This window comes from Pygocentrus nattereri, chromosome 15 (assembly GCF_015220715.1).
Source record: "Pygocentrus nattereri isolate fPygNat1 chromosome 15, fPygNat1.pri, whole genome shotgun sequence".
Taxonomy (NCBI): Eukaryota; Metazoa; Chordata; class Actinopteri; order Characiformes; family Serrasalmidae; genus Pygocentrus; species Pygocentrus nattereri.
In genome coordinates, this window is record NC_051225.1 from 7837380 (window position 1) to 7855859 (window position 18480).

Sequence of the window (18480 nt, forward strand, 5' to 3'; positions counted from 1 at the left end):
CCTTTGTTTGTTTTGATGTCAAGCAGTGAAAAATTTACAAAGATGTCATAAATGTAATGGAAGGTTCTTCTTTCGACTAAGCAAGACTGTATAGAAAATGATCACCAGATTCACATAGAATTCGCACATCTGAGCATTTCAAGAAGTGGATGACAAGTGAATAATGTTTAAGTATGTCAAGTATATCATGATGTTATCCACACCTCTGACTTCTAACTATAGACTAATTTTGCCACAAATTTTGACCTGCCAGTTTTCATGATTGTTTTTTTTCTCCTTTGCAGTAGTAATCTGCCATTCTGCATGACCAAAGACTTGGCTTTGAATAATTTCCCTTTAGTAGCACATTTTATAACACACGATGGGGTTTTCCCCCATCAAGTGCCAATGGCAGTAGCAGCCTGACCTGGACTTGAGCAGCCGTTATATAGAGCAGTGACGAGTCTGCTTGCCCCAGCACAGAGCCGGAGTGACTGGAGTCAAAAAGCACAGAAGATAAAGGATAAAAGGGACTGTGATCATTGTGGTGGTGTTATCTTTTGTTCCAAGCCCTTTATGATGAATTATTAACACAGCCTTCTGGTTGGCCCTGTTCCATAGTGGCTTGTGCCACAAGGTACAGATCAGCAGGTCCACATGGCCTCTTCTGTCTTTGAGTAGCAGCTGCTCTTCACTCAACGAGTTCTCATAACTGCACTTTCTACTCATACTGTCAGTGCGATGGTATAAACCTATGATTTTAGGCATTACAGTGTAGCAGAACAGATTAGTGAATGGCATCCAAATACTTCAGTCTCCAAAGTGTCTCCCTCCCCCAAAACACATGGACACAATCACCAGCCCCTTCCTTAATCTCTGATTTGTTTCTGTTTGTTGCACCATGTCAGTTGTTCTTTGGGAGGGGTCCCAGCTAGCTAAAATGCCTGGCAACTGTAACCAAGGGGTAGGGATAGCACGGCTTGGTCATTGGTCTGTGGAAGTTACTTGAGGCACAGTGGCTAAAGGGAAGAGGGAGGGGAAAGAGGAAGGGAGAGAGAGGGGAAGGGAGGGGTAATAAAGAGAGTAGTGAAAAAAGAAATTAGGGCAGGGAGCAGTTGGAGGCATGAGAGCAGGATAAAAACCTTTGATTAGTTTTGTATGGGAATCATCTTGGATGTGTATCTAGAGAAAGCTAATGAGAGAATGGGGGAGGGGAGATAAAGAGAGAGAAAGAAAGGAAGGAAGAAAGAAAGATAGAAAGGACGGGGAGTTGAGACAGGAACAGGACCTCAGGTGCAGCCCAAAGAGGAGGGCGGGGAAAGTGGGTGAGCGCGAGTGAGGGAGAGAGGCTGGCAGCGAGGGAGGGAGTGTGTGAAACACAGAGCGGGAGAGAGAGGGAGAGAGAGAGAGAGACTGAGAGACTGAAAGGGGAGAGGCAAGTGGAAGCCGCTCGCAGCATCTCTTGCCCACTGCACCAGCGGTATAGCTCTGCTCATTGCCTCTGCGTTACTTGCCCACACCACCCTTCTTTCTGTTCTGCGTTTTTGTGTTCATCTGTTTTTTTTTTAATATTGTCCTTTTTCAAGAGCGTCTAATGTAAAGAATTAATTTCCTTATTTGCTGATTTGGATCCCAGTGGGTGCGTAACATTCAGCGAGGGACCGGTGTCAGGCTTGAGAAGCTCGTAGGTCGCTGGGACAGCTGACTGAAGACAATGACAGCGGTGCCATCCGGATTCCTCCCCCTTTTTCATCTCCAGTAGATTTTTTTGTTATCTTATGTTGTCGCTGCTGCGTAACAGAAAACCCTTTTGACAGAACAAAAGGAGGGAAATCAAAAGGGAGACTGCTGCATGGACTTCAACAACACTGACACTTGATTCAATCCAGGCATGTGTCGGTAATATCAGCGGCACACTGGGCTACCGATATGAGGATATATAGAGTTTTGTTATCACTTTTTCAGGAAGAAATACCTGGGAGAGTACCAGGGCACAAGTTTGTTTAGAAAGGGGGAAAGAAGGATGCACATATCATGATTTGCCCCTTGTTCAGGATACCTGAGAAGATTTTCCCTAAGGAGCAAAGACACTCTAGCCTCGTCTCATCTCAAACATGACTTGATTTTTTTCCTCTTACCCTTATTTCCAACACAAGTAAAGTTCAAGAAAGTATACCGATTTGGATTAAGCAAACAGAAACTGTGAGATGGTACGCATATAATATGATCCTGAAATTTTAATTATTTTCTTTTCACCCTAGTCAGATGACTGTGGGCTGTAAACACAGCAGTCTCCAAATGGTCTGCGGGAACAAGAGCTCTGACACAAAGTTCCACAGAGTGCTCTGTGTTTATCTACCATGTGTCTGTGTTTGGATTTTGGACAATAGAAAGCTAACGGGGGGGGGGGGGGTCCAGACAGTGGCCGTGAGGTCCACGTTCCAAAGGCCACATTTAGAAGCGTAGCGCGTGTGCTTATGTCTAACCCTGGAATGTGCTAAAACCAGTGAAACTTTTACAGCTGGGATTTTATGCAAATCTACAAAAGGTATGACTAAACAAAATGACTGACTTTACTGTACCTTAATCTAAAGAAACTGATTGTTCCAGTTTTCTCCGTGGCTTCACAGATACATGATTGAAATGAACAAGATATTGTGTTGTTTTCCTAAATAATCATGTGAAATAGTGAACAGAAATACCTACAGTATTGACAGATGCAAATGTTCCTATAGGCACATGTGCATAGGAAACTGCTGTGTCTGATTCCTTGTTCTTCTGGTCATGTCCTGTTCTCAGATCCCTTGAATTTTGCCCCTGTGAGGACAGCCTAGGAAATTAGTAGACGCTGATGTTGCAGCTTGCTGTCGGGGGATCTCTCACAACTCCCGTAAATGTTGACAACCGACTGGCTGTCAACACTGCCATGCTGCTCTTTCGCTCACCATTTTCAGAACCAGTCGTCCTTTTTGGGAAGGAAACACATCTGCCTGGCTAGTACTGGACCTTTTTGAAGCATGACTGATTCGAGAAGAGAAGTGGACATTTTTTCTTCCTTCTCTCTTGCGGGCTATATTGATTTTCGTCAGTGCTCGTTGAGACCAAGGTATGTGAAAGGCAGAGGTGAAATGTAAAAAGAAAGTAGAGAGAGCTGTGTTTGCTGAAGGAGATTACTGACAAGGTGCATACAGGGCTTCGGTTACAAGCCATCTGCACTGAGTGTAGAACTGAGGAGCCTAACCCGGCTGGATGGGGTCCAGGACAATGAACCAATCAGGACTCGTCGAACCAGTCCCAGCTGGAAACAGCAGTTCTGGCTTCATTGTGTCTCTGAACCACTCTTGTCCTTTGGGCTGGGCACAGAACGAGGGCATGGAGGCTTGTGTCTTAGAGACTGCTGTTATTGTGCTGCTGACAGTGCTCATCATTGCTGGGAATTTGACGGTCATCTTTGTGTTCCATTGTGCCCCTTTGCTACACCACTACACCACCAGCTACTTCATCCAGACCATGGCCTATGCTGACCTGCTAGTGGGGCTAAGCTGCCTTGTGCCCACTCTCTCCTTGCTGCACTACCCAGCTGGTGTCCAAGAGCCCCTCACCTGCCAGGTGTTCAGCTATGTAATCTCTGTACTCAAGAGTGTCTCCATGGCTTGCCTGGCTTGTATAAGTGTAGATCGCTACCTGGCCATCACCAAGCCCCTCTCCTACAACCAGCTAGTGACACCATGTCGTTTGCGCTGCTGCATCATCCTGATTTGGATCTACTCTTGCATTGTGTTCCTCCCATCCTTCTTTGGCTGGGGCAAGCCCGGGTACCACGGGGACATCTTTGAGTGGTGCGCCAATTCCTGGCCAACCTCAGCCCTTTTTACTGGTTTTGTGGTGTGCCTCCTGTATGCTCCAGCAGCTCTTGTGGTGTGCTTCACCTATTTTCACATCTTCCGCATCTGCCAGCAGCATAATCGGGAAATTAGTGAACGGAGGGCTCGCTTTCCCAGCCAGGAGATGGAGGCTGGCGAAGGGGGGCATCACACAGGCCATGGGCCGGACAGGCGCTACGCCATGGTACTCTTCCGTATCACCAGCGTTTTCTACATGCTCTGGCTTCCCTACATCATCTACTTTCTTCTGGAGAGCTCCCACGTTCTGGACAGCCCTGCACTGTCCTTCGTCACCACCTGGTTAGCGATCAGCAATAGCTTCTGCAACTGCGTCATCTACAGCCTGTCCAACAGCGTGTTCCGGCTTGGGATGCGTAGGCTCTCCCAGACGCTCTGTTCCTCCTGCTCTTTCAGCCCTTGTGCTCATGATGACAAGGACTTCAGAGAGCCAAAGCCCAGGAAGAGAGCAAACTCATGTTCAATCTGAATCTTGCTGGAGCTGAACTTAAGCTGCTAAACATTATAGGATCTATCGAAGAAGAAGAGGATTAATTGAAATGGTTAATTTCAACAGTGATTTAAGATTGTTGATAACTGTCAAATAAAGGTTTCCACGTAGTGGCATCACACCAAATTGTATCAAAACTCCATGCTGGTGGATGGGCATTTTCAGCATAGATTGACTACATTCCTTGTAAATAATAAAGTGGCACCTGCCTTGCTTCTGTAAATATCACTAAATGACTGGTGGGCATGACTTGATGAACTGTTTGACACAAAGTTTTTAGAACATTTGTAAGCAAAAATGTGGAAATGTCAAAGCAGAAGTCAACTTCCCCGAAAGAGTAGGGACCAGTTTGACTCCCCTGTTATTGATGTCTCTCTCTCTGGATGCAGATGGCACCTTCTGAGTCAGGCACATGCTCATTGTTTATATCTTGTAGATGTTTTTAGATTCTGATGAATATATTTTTTACATTCAGTTACATTCTGTACCAAAACGGCTGCTATACAAAGAAGATTGTGGCTTAAGGACATTGTTCACAATTGAACTGTTTCTTTTTTGTCATTCCGAGAAAGGTTTCCATCAGAGTAAAGGTGCAGATTTATGCCACAATCATGCGCTTTCCTCTCAAAGACCCTTGCTAGTTTTCTTAGTATAGCACATTGTGTCTTGAATTTAGATGGACTCAAAAGCAGGTACAGCAAAGCCTATTACAAGGTGTTGCGTAGGAACGTCTGAGTTGAACAAGGTGCGGCAAAGGGCAAGAGCAGTTGATCCAAGACATTTATTAATATGCATTCCAAATTTTGATCTTTTTTCGTAGAGATGCTGAAATATCACATATGCACAATATAAACAATGCCTGTAGTAGTTGTGAATTGTACCTTAGTTTTCAGTGGTGTATACCTTGGCTGTATGTAATTAGACCTGCCTGTCTGCAGTGATTCTGTGACCCCGTAAAAACACACAACACAGCAGTTTTTTTTGTTGTTGTTTTTTTTTTTTGTTTAATCAGCAGAAAGTTCACTTGAAGTTCATGTTTCCTGGTATGGAAGCAGGGGTCATTTTGTTTGCACCTGTAATTTCCATTATAGGTTTATCTCTGTCTGTGCCTAAGATGTTTTGGAAGAGAACTTTGTGTAATATTTTTTTAAACAACTGTTTTTACTTTTATGCAGTAGATTTTTTTTCTTAATTTGTTTCATATGAATATGACTTGTTTTTCTTATCTTTTGACTAGTTATTATATTTCCATAAATGTATTTTTTTAATTCAGTTTTGCTAAAGGTGATACAGCAAATCAAACCTCTCCTTTAATCACAAAAATCAAGTTCATTTTCCTGTACTGTACTGTGTAAAAGTCTAAGACCACCCTTCATTAATTTAATTTCTAGTTGAAATGGCCATTTAGTATAAGTTATTCATTTTTCAGTATTGGGGGGAAAAAGCTAAGTGTTCACTGTGTCCACCTTTCTTACAGCTTCAATTATTTTTTTTGGTGACTTGCTTTCAGTTTTTCAGAGAAATCTGCAGGGATTTTTTTTTCTATACCTCCAAGTTCAGTCTTAGAAGTTGGTTGCATTTTCTGCTTCTCGAAATCCAAGTAATCTAAAACCCATTCAGTGATGTTCATGTCTGGACTCTGGAGTGGTCAGTTCATTGTTCTAAGAACACCAGCAGCTTCTTTGTTTGATGTGCAGTTTTTTTTGTCGTTTCTTTTTCACAGTAATGACATTTTGACACCTACACATCTTTTCAGACCCATAGCATCAAGTTGTTCTTTTCTTTCTCAAAAATAAAAGGTTTAAGTGCTGTAAAATGGTGACTTGTTGGGTGGTCTGCCAGGTCTTGCACAGTTGTTAGGAGTCTTTTAATCACTTTTTGAACTCCAGATTTGGAAACTTTCCCCTTGATTGATTGACTATCGAACATCTAATCTACTAATACATTTCTAATGAATAACTTGTATAATTTGGCCATTAGGACTGAATATTAGGTAAATGAAGGGGGGTGGGGTCTCAGCTTTTGCACAGTGCTCTATCACATATGCTTCATAGTCCTTTCTTTCTTTTGCCTTTGCAAGTGATGTATATTCAGCAAAATATAAAAAGGTTTAGTACTGTCATTTTCTTCAGTGCTTATATTTTTCTTCTGTTGCTCTTTGCAAAAGTTTTATATTGTTTAACCCATTTCACCTTTTGTCCTCTTCGGTGATTTGACTTTCTCTATACAAGACGGTCTACATAAATATAAATTAGATGAGTGTAAATGTTTTGTTCAGTATTTTGAAATTGAGTCTTCAGCATATTTCATACTCAGTCATACATTGATTGAGGTCAACAATGTAATGACCTGAAGACAGTTGCTTCTAACATCCCAGAGAATTTAAACAGTAGCTGACATCTTTGTGAAATGTGGTTTTATGGGGAAAAAAGCTTTATATTTATTAGAGTGATGTTTTAACGGCTACATGAGGAACAGTTTCTGTTTTCTTGTCCATTTGGTCTTAGCATCCTTTATTTGCTGGTGGATGTCTGAACCCTGTAAAATAAAAATGCTGGACTTTACTGCTCTTTACATCCCAGAAAAACAACTAGCCTAGTAGATGTGCATTAGATAATAAGTACTAAAAATGAGATGAAACGAGAAAAAGCAAACCATATCTTTTGCCTTGAAGTGCATTTCTGAGGGCATCAGTTGCTTTTGAAATTAGAAGACTACTTTAAACAATTCACTATATATTTATTTATTTATTTTGTAATGTGCGAATGGATATGATACCTGATAATTGGAGTATTTATGTGTAGCTGTATTTGTATTTCTCTACAGCTAGTGTACATTCCCTAATGCAACTGTATGACTCTATCCAGTGATGGCACATTCCGTAGTGTATGTGGAACTAGATCGCTGATGTTAATTTAACTGTTCTTTTTTATTTTTTTGTTTTGTTTTTTTTTTTTTTTTTTGTCAGGGAAGACAATAAATTAAACAGTATATATTTTTTTATTTTGAAAATTTTGTGAGAGACTATGGTTTTGCTGTTGCTGCCAGTATATTAAAAGTGAGCAGAGATTACCGTGACTGAACGTCGTTCCTTTTGTGCACATTGGTTTGGAATTCTGGTGTGAATATGACCTCTATGCCCTTTTTATGGTCATGTGCACCAAATGAATGTCAATACTAGATGAATAACATTATCATAATTATGCCCCTGTCAGTGAGGTAACCAGTAGGTATTGTGCGACTCTTAATTAGGGCTAAAACCCTGTGATTAAGCGTGTCTCCATCCTTTAACCCTGTAAAGAATCTACTTTGTGTTTGTCCTTCACAGTTGTTGGTTGCAGTGCCTGCTGTCTAGTCTTCTGTCCAGTGGTCACCTCTGTAATGGTTTTACACCGAGTCGTACATGTCCTGCAGGTGTTTTGACCTGACTGGTCCCAGAACGGCATTCCTCAGTGGTCCCAGCCTGCCCACACAGCAGGGTGTGCTGTCCACACCTGCTGCTAGAAAGGTTACAGCCCCTCATCAGAAGGGAAATTAGAGCGGTGCAGTTGGAGCCAGGGAGGAAAATGAAGTGACCTTTTTTGAAATCTAATGAGCGCATCAAATGTTTCCATGATTATGGCAGTCTTTGGACCTTGGGTCCCACATGAATAATCCATGAGCATTCTCAGTGGCCATTTACTGTATGGCCTGAACCTTGGGCAGCCTCAGGGAGGGTTTGACTTTACAGAGCCTAGACTTGTTATATAACTTTAAAATGGGCTCTTGGTACTTCAGTATCTGTCGTGAATGAAGTTTATGCTGGGTAGTTTTGCTAAAATTAAATTCAGTATTTTTTTGAGTTTGTCAGTGTCAGGTGATAATTAAAGGGGAATATTTAAAAAGTTGGTAAAATATTTGTATAATGCAATGGTTTAGATGTACACATTCATAGTCATTCATGATGATTTAGGGCGTTTTTACACCTAAACGTCCAAACCAAGTCAAGTCAGCTTTATTGTCAATATTACAATATGTACACGACATACAGTTTACTAAAATTGTGTTGACCCCATGGTGTAACAATAACATTAAATAGACGGTAAACAGGAAAAGTATGAGTTTAAATAGACACACAAAAAAACACTATTCGTAAAGATAAACATTAATTCTAGAGAAATAGAACAATAAAAAATAATATAAATATTATGTTATAAATATTCATGTTTGTGTTAGTGTATACATTTGATCTGGCTAGTTTTGGCTTCACATTGCAATTTAATGAGCACAATGAAGAACTTTGCATGACACACCTACATCCCATCTTCATCACCTACGTGGGCTGCGTCTCCCTGTACTAAATACTGATTGGTTTGTAGAGGAGCGTCTGATGTTGGCCTGTTGTCAAGTCAGTGGGAAGCCTTTTCCGTTTGAAATGGGGGGGGAAGGGATGTCCTCTCTATCATCTCAAGAAAATAAGATTAAAGTTTAAATAAGAATAAAGTTTTTTACCAACTTTTTATAAATATTTTTTTTACTTAATTACAATTAAATATTTTGTCTCCTCCTCTCCCTGTGTACAAACGTGGCTCAATTTTTCTTTTCTCCTTGTTCTGATTCCTGTTCTGCTGTTTAATGGATTGCGATATCCCACCTATCCCACTAACTTCCTGCAACCGGTCTGAAAATCTGAACCATCCAAAAATGTTTTCACATTTGCAGATGAAACGAACTACATTGATCCAGACCATTTTGTTTATATTGCAAATGTTAACTAGATAGAAAACAAATTTTCAGGCAGGAAACTTACTATTAATTTAGGTAGATGTGTTTTGAATTGTTCATTCAAAGCAATTTGAAGCACGCAGCAAATGACAAACACTGCAATTTACTAAAGTTATCCATCAGTACAGCTAAAACTAAAAATAAATTATCCTGTGTGACAGCAATTCCAGTGTACCAGTATAGACAATACATCAACCAGCACTACAGTTTGATGATGCAGGCAAGATTTTTTTTCTTTATCATGTTACTGCAGTCACTCTGAAATAGGATTAGCTCATGTCTTGTGGAAAAGTGTCTGGCTGTCTCTTTGGAGCATGCGGCCTGCTGGTTTAGGGACACTTATCAGGCAGGGTGGAGTGATGTGGGCTGGGCTGAGCTCCTGCAGGGCACCTGCCCTTTGCTGACTTTGGAGTTAATGCATGCCTCGTCACAGACGCTGGCTAAAGAGGGCCAAAACTGTCATTAAAGGTGTGCTGCTTAGCACGGAAAACCAAGACCAGTTCATCTGCTTTAATCATAATCGGTCTCTCTTTCCTCTTATTAATTAAAGACTCCATAAGTAAACATAGGTTTTCATTAACAGATGTTATCGAGCCTGTAGAGGATATTAGACTCTTTTCCTTCAGTATTAGTTCATTTTGCTGGAGGGTTTTCCAATAAATGTGGGGCTTTCTACTTCTTTCTAGAGTTAATACAGTATTGTGCCTTGCCTTACCTTGCCTTCACTCTGTGACTGACAAGCTAGTAACAATGCTTTGGTTAAAAAGGGCCATCTTATCACCTCAGTTGCTTACCCAGTTTGACATTCTCTCTGTCAGCAGCTCAGCATGGCTCCTCTCAGTGGGTGGCCGTCACTGCTGCAGTCCTCATACCTTTATTTGAAAGACAAAAAAGAAATCCTAATGTCAGCATTGTGCGTAGCCTGGTTGAAATCAGGGTAATACACCATGTTGCACAACTAGGGCTGTGATGACAACACCCAGCACGCAGTTTGATTCATGATGCTGGGTCACAAATCAATATTCTCATGATGTTTTTGATGTTTGAACCATGGCTCCAATCATTTTATTCAATTCTGCACTAAATTCAGTGAAAAAGAATGAGTTATGCTCTCATTTTGATGTAACAAAGTTGTTCAGTGCTTAGAAAAGTATATTTTGACATCTTTATCACAGTAATGATGAATATCTTACTGCCCACCGATAAATGTATCCATGACATTGCATATCCTACAAAAAAAAAATCTTATAATACAAAGGAATTGATACACTTATATGGGCACCGATCACAGTTCTGATTGTAATGTGTTGCTATATAAATCACAATCGTGGAGATCATCACTACTTAAGGAACACTGCATGTAGTACAGTATGTTAGATATTGAATACAAATATTGCTTTCTTAGTTTTGTAAATTAACCTCCCGATATGCAGCTGTGAATAAAAATATTTTTAAACCATGTGCTTTTGAGCAACCGTCTGCCCACTGATTTTCCTTAGAAGGCCAAATATAGTGTTCTCTGTCTTTAGTTATGTAAAAATTGTTCTGTTTACGCTGTTGCGACTGTCCCCCTTAAGTCACATAGCCAAGCTGATGTCACTTTGCATTTAACTTGTTGAGTTTGTGTTAATGGCATGTAGTCTCCGGATGCTCCCTTTTTGCCTCTAAGACTAGTTATTATGTTACTATAACTAACGGTCAGCAAAATCAGTGAGTACTACAGATTATTATGTTCAAAATTGGAAAAGGACTAGTTTTAGAAGACAGCTAACCTCTGAATTTTGTCTTATGTCACTCTCTCTTTCTCCAATAGGCTAAAAACTGTTAGACATTTGTTCTCCCTGCCAGTCTTTCATCCATATTTATGAACACAACCAAGAGAAGCTTACAGTCCAGGCTGGTGAATATTTATGAAAATCCTCTCCATGCTGTATTATGAATTCCATTTAATATTAATCTGTACCGTCGCGCCACTCCAAAAGAACTTCTCCCCTTTTCGTAAGGCACTCGAGGCAGGGAGCAGGAAGAACACCTGTCCTTCTCAGAGTGAAGCGAGGTGAGGCTGCACTCGCTAATCAAAGACGAAGCATTTGCTTCTCTTCTTACTCACAGTGCTAATCCCCCTCCCCCCATCTCTTTAGGCTTAATGGTGGCTGCTAATTATGGCCCCTTGAATCTCGTTCATGTGGTTTGGATGGGACACTGAGGGCTGGTGTGGGTGGTATTTGTATTGAGGGATGCCCAATATATCACTCAACACAAATGGCCTGGTATACACACTGTGTCCAAAAGTATCGACACCCCTTCTAATTAGTGAATTCAGCTACACACAGCTTCTGTGATCTCCATGGGAAAGCATTGACCAGTGGACTGGATGTGGATCAGCTGCACATGAGCCTAATTTCAAGCTTCAGCTAGAGAGGATATAAAGTTCTCCAGAACTGGGCTGCATTCTCTCGAATGATCGAGCTCCATCCAGTGCCTTTGATGAGTTGGAGAGGTGTTTGGGATCCAGAGCTAATCATCTAACGTCAATACCAGACCTCACTAATGCTCTCATGGCTGATCCTCACAGCAATTTTCCAACATCTAGTGTAAAGCCTTTTGAGAAGTATAGATGCTGTTGCTGCAGCAAAATGGTGACAAACTCCCTATTAATATCCTTTGTTGCAGAAGAAAAGCTTTGGCATAGTGAAGCCATCTAACTAATTTCACCTTTTCAGATATGATCCATCTAGGTGATGCTTGTGTTTCTAATTGTTGTTAGGAAGTTGCAGATGTAACGCATTTAGAATTTCTGTTATCAGCTTTGATTTATTGTTGAGTCTGATGTTAATTACTCCTCCCTCAAAATCATTAAAACAGAGAAGCTTGGGCAAATATGCTAATTCTAAGCTTTGAAGCTGTACTAGTATTTGTACTTCTTGGTATGAGAGGAGATATTTTATTAAGATTTGAATTTGATGGAAAGTTATTGCTGTGTAGACAGTCTTGTTTTGCAGAAAGAAAGCAAAATTACATTATTTTTGCCCAATTTTTGTCATTTCTTAACGTCAAGATAAACAGAAAAGGTTGAGCAAGGCTTGAGTTGATTACTTATAGTATCATGAATTGATCTGTCAAGATTGTCAGTCAAACTGGTTGATTTAAATGTCAGATAATCCAACATTAGTACCGTCAGTCTGTGATGGCTGGGGTGTGCGTTTGGACGACAGTATCCTCCACACAATCTCACAAACCTAGGTCAGACTCAGTCCTGTCAGAATGTAAATGATTCATTTTGTATTGAACTACGATTAATTATGCAAATACACAGTTGCATTCAAGCTACCAAGCAGTGGAAGTGCTGTGTATTTGCTCACACCAAATAGTGTTGCAGTGACACAAGTTAACTACAAGTTTGTTTAATGGAACAAAACTTTTACATGTGAAATTATAACATTTTGGTTTAGCGAACAAAATGAAACTCTGACCTAAATAAGTCACGATGGTGCTAGTGATGTTAGCTAAGATAACCGATGGTTAGCATTTGTTTGTTTACTGGATATTGACTTGTCTCTGTATGAATTTCAAGCCACATATCTCCTGTCAGTTTCTGTGGTCTCATTTAGGGTTTCATTTACTGCAGTCACACACTGCTGAGTGCACGCTGTGGTGCTCAGAGAAACTGAACTGTGTTGGAAGACACAGATTGGCGGTGCGCATCGACACCGAATGTCAGAGGGACTGAATTTGTGTGGTGGCCTTTACAATAGTGCAGCAAAATGAAAGTAATAACTCTGGGCCTCTAATCTAGACCTAAAAATAGCCTAGTTCTTTTGTTTCTGTGCACTACAAATATAGAGACCTTCTGTTGCTACAGTTTACAGTATTTACTTCTGCCACTGAAGAAATATTCTGAACTTAACAGAGCTATTATGCAACATTGGGTGTCAGTTTTTTTTCTTCTTGAGGTATGTGCGGATTCTCCAACTCAGAGTGGCACTCCTGCTCCATACGAAGAGCGGCTAAAGGGCCCACGACCAGTTGACGCTAACGTTTGGTGACTGCTACCCACTCTTTGCTATCGGGCTGGTAGCCTGCCCATGTGAGAATCCCACCATCTGGCCACTTTCTGCATCTTACTGCACAAGAAATTGGGAAGGCATGGACAAGACCAGCCCTCTGTTAAAGGAGCCTTTTATCTACCTTAAGCTGAATTTCTGCTAGAAAAATTCAAACCATAGAGCCGTAATATCACAGTTTGTGTTATACGCTTTACAGAGTGAGTAGTTTGTAAGAAATAAAGCCAAAAGTTCTAAAGAACGGCATCCCATATTTACCAAAGGGAAATTTTTATAAACATGTGCAATATTTAACATGTCTGCTTTATCTGATGTGATGTGCTACATTAGAACAAGCCATTTCAGGACAGTCAATATTATTCTTTTTACTGAGTGTCTTTAAGAGAGCCATCCATATATATATATATATATATATATATATATATATATATATATATATATATATATATATATGTACACACACACTATATGGCCAAAAGTATTGGGACACCCACAGCAGGAATGGGAATGACATCCCATTCTAAATCCTTAGGCATCAATATGAATTTGGTACCCCTTTTTAGCTGTATCTCATGCTCTTTACCATCGCCCTTCTCTTTATCACTTCTTTGCACCCTTCTTCTCAATCATCCATGTTCTACCCTACCCTCCTTTACTTTATATTTGCTCTCGATCACTCCATGTATTTTCATCCTTTTTCCAACGCTTCCATCTTTCTTCGTTATCCTACTCCTCATCCGTTCTTCTTTCCATATTGTCTTTCCATTCATCCTCTTCATCCTACATCCCTCTTTTTATCCTTCCTCTTTGCCCTTCCTGTCCATCTCTTCATCTTTACTCTTCATCTTTCTGTCCATTCCTCCATCTGTACTCCCCGGCTTGCTCTCCACCCCTCCATCCATCCTCTTCATGCTATTTCTCCATCCTTCCCCTTGTTTTATCTTTCCACTCCATCCCTTCTCATCATCCCACCATATCGCCAATCTTCCTCTTAATTTCATCTGCACTCCTTCTTTCCTCTCTATCCCCACCTTTCCCTCTTCACCTTCCTCTCCACATCATCTATCTTTCCTCTTAATCTTTCTCTCCACCCCTTCCATTTATCCTCATTCAGGCTTTCTTTATATCCATCCATTTTCTCAGTCCTTTGTCCTCATTCTTCCTTTCCGTCATTCTATCCTTCCTATTAATCCTTATTCTGTTTCCGTCCTTGTTGTCCTTTCCCTCCATCCCTCCATCCTTCCTCTCTTTTTTCCTACACAGCTCTCAGTCAAAGCTTCTCCTTTTTTTAATTTCTTCTCCTGCTGTGTGTGGCTCTTGAACCATGTTCCTCTTTTGAGGTCCTTGTAGAATATCTCCCCTCTGAATGAAAATACCACCGGAGAGCGTAGCTTTGCCCCCAGCATCTGGTATTTCGCTGAACTTTATCTGCCGGCACCAGAGTTGCCCATGATAATGCGACGGCCTGATCCGGCCCATTCCCTGCAGGCCATCAGCATGTCCAGCGCTCCGCTGCCATTTACACCCTGTGAATACAGATCATGTTATGGACATAGATTAATTAGACTGAAAATAAGTGTGCCGTCCCACTGGGCCACAGGCATAGTGAGCCATAATCATCAAACTGTTTGACCTCAAATTAGATTTTATATTTTATGTAAGTTCTATGGGCACCAAATACTGTTAAATGGGCACCAAAGGACCTGATCTTAAATCAGTGCTGTGTCATTGAGGTGATTGATATATATTGAGCTAATGTCCTGCTTGGCAGTCTGAACACGTTCATGCCCTCATGAGTTCCCTAAGACATCTGGATTAGGTTCAGTGTGGCATTGAGGAGAGCCAGTTTGATTGGATATGGTGACCGTGTATGAAAGACACAGGCTGGTAAATTGTGCATTGTCAAATATGTGTCCTGAATCCTTTTGGCTGTGTAAGAGACAGTTCCTGAAGTGTCAATATTTTGTGTGGCCACCATTATTTTCCAGAACTGCCTTAACTCTCCTGGGCATGGAGTTTACCCGAGCTTCACAGGTTGCCACTGGAATGCTTTTCCACTCCTCCATGACGACATCACGGAGCTGGTGGATATTCAAGACTTTGCGCTCCTCCACCTTGTGGACCGTTCTGAGTGGACCCTGCTCTTTTAAAACACTGGATGATCTTGGCCACTGTGCTGCAGCTCAGTTTCAGGGTGTTGGCAATCTTCTTGTAGCCTGGGCCATCTTCATGTAGCGCAACAATTTGTCTTTTAAGATCCTCAGAGAGTTCTTTGCCATGAGGTGCCATGTTGGAACTTTTAGTGACCAGTATGAGAGAGCGTGAGAGCTGTACTACAAATTTGAACACACCTGCTCCCTATGCACACCTGAGACCTAGTAACACTAACGAGTCACATGACATTTTGGAGGGAAAATGACAAGCAGTGCTCAATTTGGACATTTAGGGGTGTAGTCTCTTAGGGGTGTACTCACTTTTGTTGCCGGTGGTTTAGACACTAATGGCTGTATATTGAGTTATTTTGAGGGAAGAATAAATTTACACTGTTATATAAGCTGCACACAGACAACTTTTCATTGTGTCAAAGTGTCATTTTGTCAGTGTTGTCCCATGAAAAGTTATACTTAAATATCTGCAGAAATGTCAGGGGTGTACTCACTTTTGTGATACACTGTGTGTATATATATATATATATATATATATATATATATATATATATGCTGTCAAAATTAACATGATAATAACGCATAACTGACAACAATCGGATTACAGATTCAGACTGAGGTGTTTGTCACTCTGTTCTGATGAAAATTTTTGTTTACACGCTTGCTAGAAGTACTCCAATGCAAAATGACGTGCATGCATAGAGCAGAGCTTAAGAGTAAACGTTACCATGACGGCGAACATCACGTGAGGTCCAGTCGGCGTGAGACGAGTTTCCAGTTGGCACGCTTGTGGTTTTAATTGCTTTAAACTGTCGTCAGACTCAGAAAAACGTCATTCACCTGTACTTATAAAGGAAGCGGCGAGAGGAAGACGTCGTGCTCTGAGACACAGAAGCTGGACGTCCGTCCATCATTAGGTATAATTTTATTATATCAGTGTTTTTCTTTGCGTTCTGTGCACGGCAGTTGAGAGGCTTAACAGGCAGTTGTGTTTTTTTCATATGCTATGTCACTATTTTGAAATTTAAATTCATTAAAAGGTATTTTTCTGTATATTTATAAAATTTCTGTATTACTCAATCATCAAGATTTAGTGTGGTTTACAAATTACAAAGAACGAATTGTTCACAGTGATGATAATAGGAACCAGACATTTGAAGAGTTCACCACATGCATTTAAAAGCTCACTAACAGCAAGTCATTGCATGAAATTGAGTAAAATGGATGTGTTAAAGCAGAACAACCGCTAAAATGTGCAGGACAGTGGGTTTCTGGCACCAGGGCTGAGAAACATTGTCATAGCCTACACGTAGAATCCCTCATTAGCAGACAAACTTTTTAGGTGTTTAAACCGTATTTAGACCAGAACAATCAATATGTGCTTTTAACACTAGGTTGGAAAAGAAAACTCTCAAGAAAACATGCTCTTCATACCAAAGAAGATGAACCAGAAGCTGAGGGTTAAAGCAAAATATTCTGAGTGTATTAAAATACTGATTATATAGTACCAGTACAACCAATATATTAGGAAGCTGCTGTAGGAAGAAAACCTCGTATCTCCATTTTTGTCATTTTTCAGTTTTTGACAGAATTTCAAAGAACCTGTTGCCCTTTACATTGTGTGTAAATGTCATGATGAATGGACCAAAAGAAACGGCCCAAAATGACTTGGAAAGGTTGGCTGGTTCTATTGACTTACATTAAAACTGCAGTAGGTTTTTTCTTTCTCCTGTAAAGTTACCATTTTGGAGATACAAGGTTTTCTCCCGACAACAGCGATTAGCAAGTAGCTGCTTTATTTCAATAAAAACTTGACAGATATTTTTACTTAAATTTTTGAAAAGCAACAGAAAAAAAAAACAAAGCAAGGTGCCCCCGAGTTTTTGACAGGCAGCACATTAGTGGATCTCCTTTTTAGGTGGTCTGCATGAGACAATTAATGCATCTGGAGCTCCAGATGTTCCTTTCAGTTCTAAGAGGAAGATGGAGAAGAGTGATGGATAGTAGAGAGCCTGTTTCAGCCAAGGAGCGCTTGTCTGCCAGTCACAGCTCTCTTGTGTACGAATTTTCCCAGCTACAGCTGTGGGTTTTTGCATGTTTGGTGAATGAAAGGCAAAGCTGGGATTTACAAAAAGCTTTTTTAAAAAAATTATGCTGCACTGCGCATTTCTATTTTTGGCATCTTAATTTGAATATTAATAATTCTTTGTTGGAAATTCTTTAAATAAATTTACAGAGTGTCGAAGAGAGAGAGGGAGCACGAGAGCGTGAGAGAGCATGAGAGGGACAGAAAATGTTGGAGTGCTTTCTTTTACATCGTCATGGAAACAAAGAGGCAGATTTGCCTCCCTGATGTTCCACTTGTGATCACTGATAATTAATTACAATTGTTAAACTTGGAGGCAGTTGCCCCTTAGATAAAACTGTGTGCATGTGTCCACAAGCCCGTTTCAATATTCCCCAGCAACTGTGACTCATCTGAATCCCTCCCCATTGTTTTCTGTGAAAAATGCTGCAGAGGGATCGTGTGTCTCCGAGCCCAAAATAGCAGCACGATGGAATAACCAGCTAATGTAATTAGTGGCTGAACAAACAGGTTATGAACAGATGCTGGAGAGTGCATTGGTGGGGGGAGTGTATGTGTGGTGCGAGGGGCAGGTGTCCTTGTGGAATTCTCTTGTTGCTCTTAAGTTCCACATGCGCAGAAGGGAAGAGCACACAGCGCTTTGCAGCTTTGGCTCAGAGTCTGCAGGCATGTGGGGCTTTAGAGAGTCAGTGAGGGATCAGAACAATACTGATGACTCTGAGCACAATGATGCTCGGTGTGAACTCACACTCTCTCTCTCTCTCTCTCTCTCTCTCTCTCTCTCTCTCTCTCTCTCTCTCTCTCTCTCTCTCTCTCTCTCTCTCTCTCTCTCTCTCTCTCTCTCTGTGTTTCCTTATGTGAACTCTCACTACATTTTCTGTGTCTTTCACACTATTTTCTGACTGGTCCTCTCTCTGTGCACTTACACTCTCTTTCTAAATGAGCTCTTATACTAATATCAGCCTAATATTCTAGTATACTAATATTCTCCATCTCTCTCTCATTCATTCTCTCACTCTCACACTCTCTC

The 18480-nt window shown here is 40.8% G+C and overlaps 2 protein-coding genes across 3 annotated transcripts in view; both read left to right on the plus strand.

Moving 5' to 3' along the window:
- Nucleotides 1-18480, plus strand: part of rabgap1l (RAB GTPase activating protein 1-like) — a 139485-nt gene that overhangs the window by 45188 nt on the left and 75817 nt on the right. The gene's annotated exons all lie outside the window — the stretch shown is intronic.
- On the plus strand, nt 1125-7443 carry gpr52 (G protein-coupled receptor 52). The gene is made up of 2 exons (XM_017701335.2): nt 1125-2527; nt 2779-7443. The coding sequence occupies exon 2, from the start codon at nt 3229-3231 to the stop codon at nt 4348-4350; it is 1122 nt and encodes a 373-aa protein (XP_017556824.1). The 5' UTR covers nt 1125-2527; nt 2779-3228; the 3' UTR covers nt 4351-7443.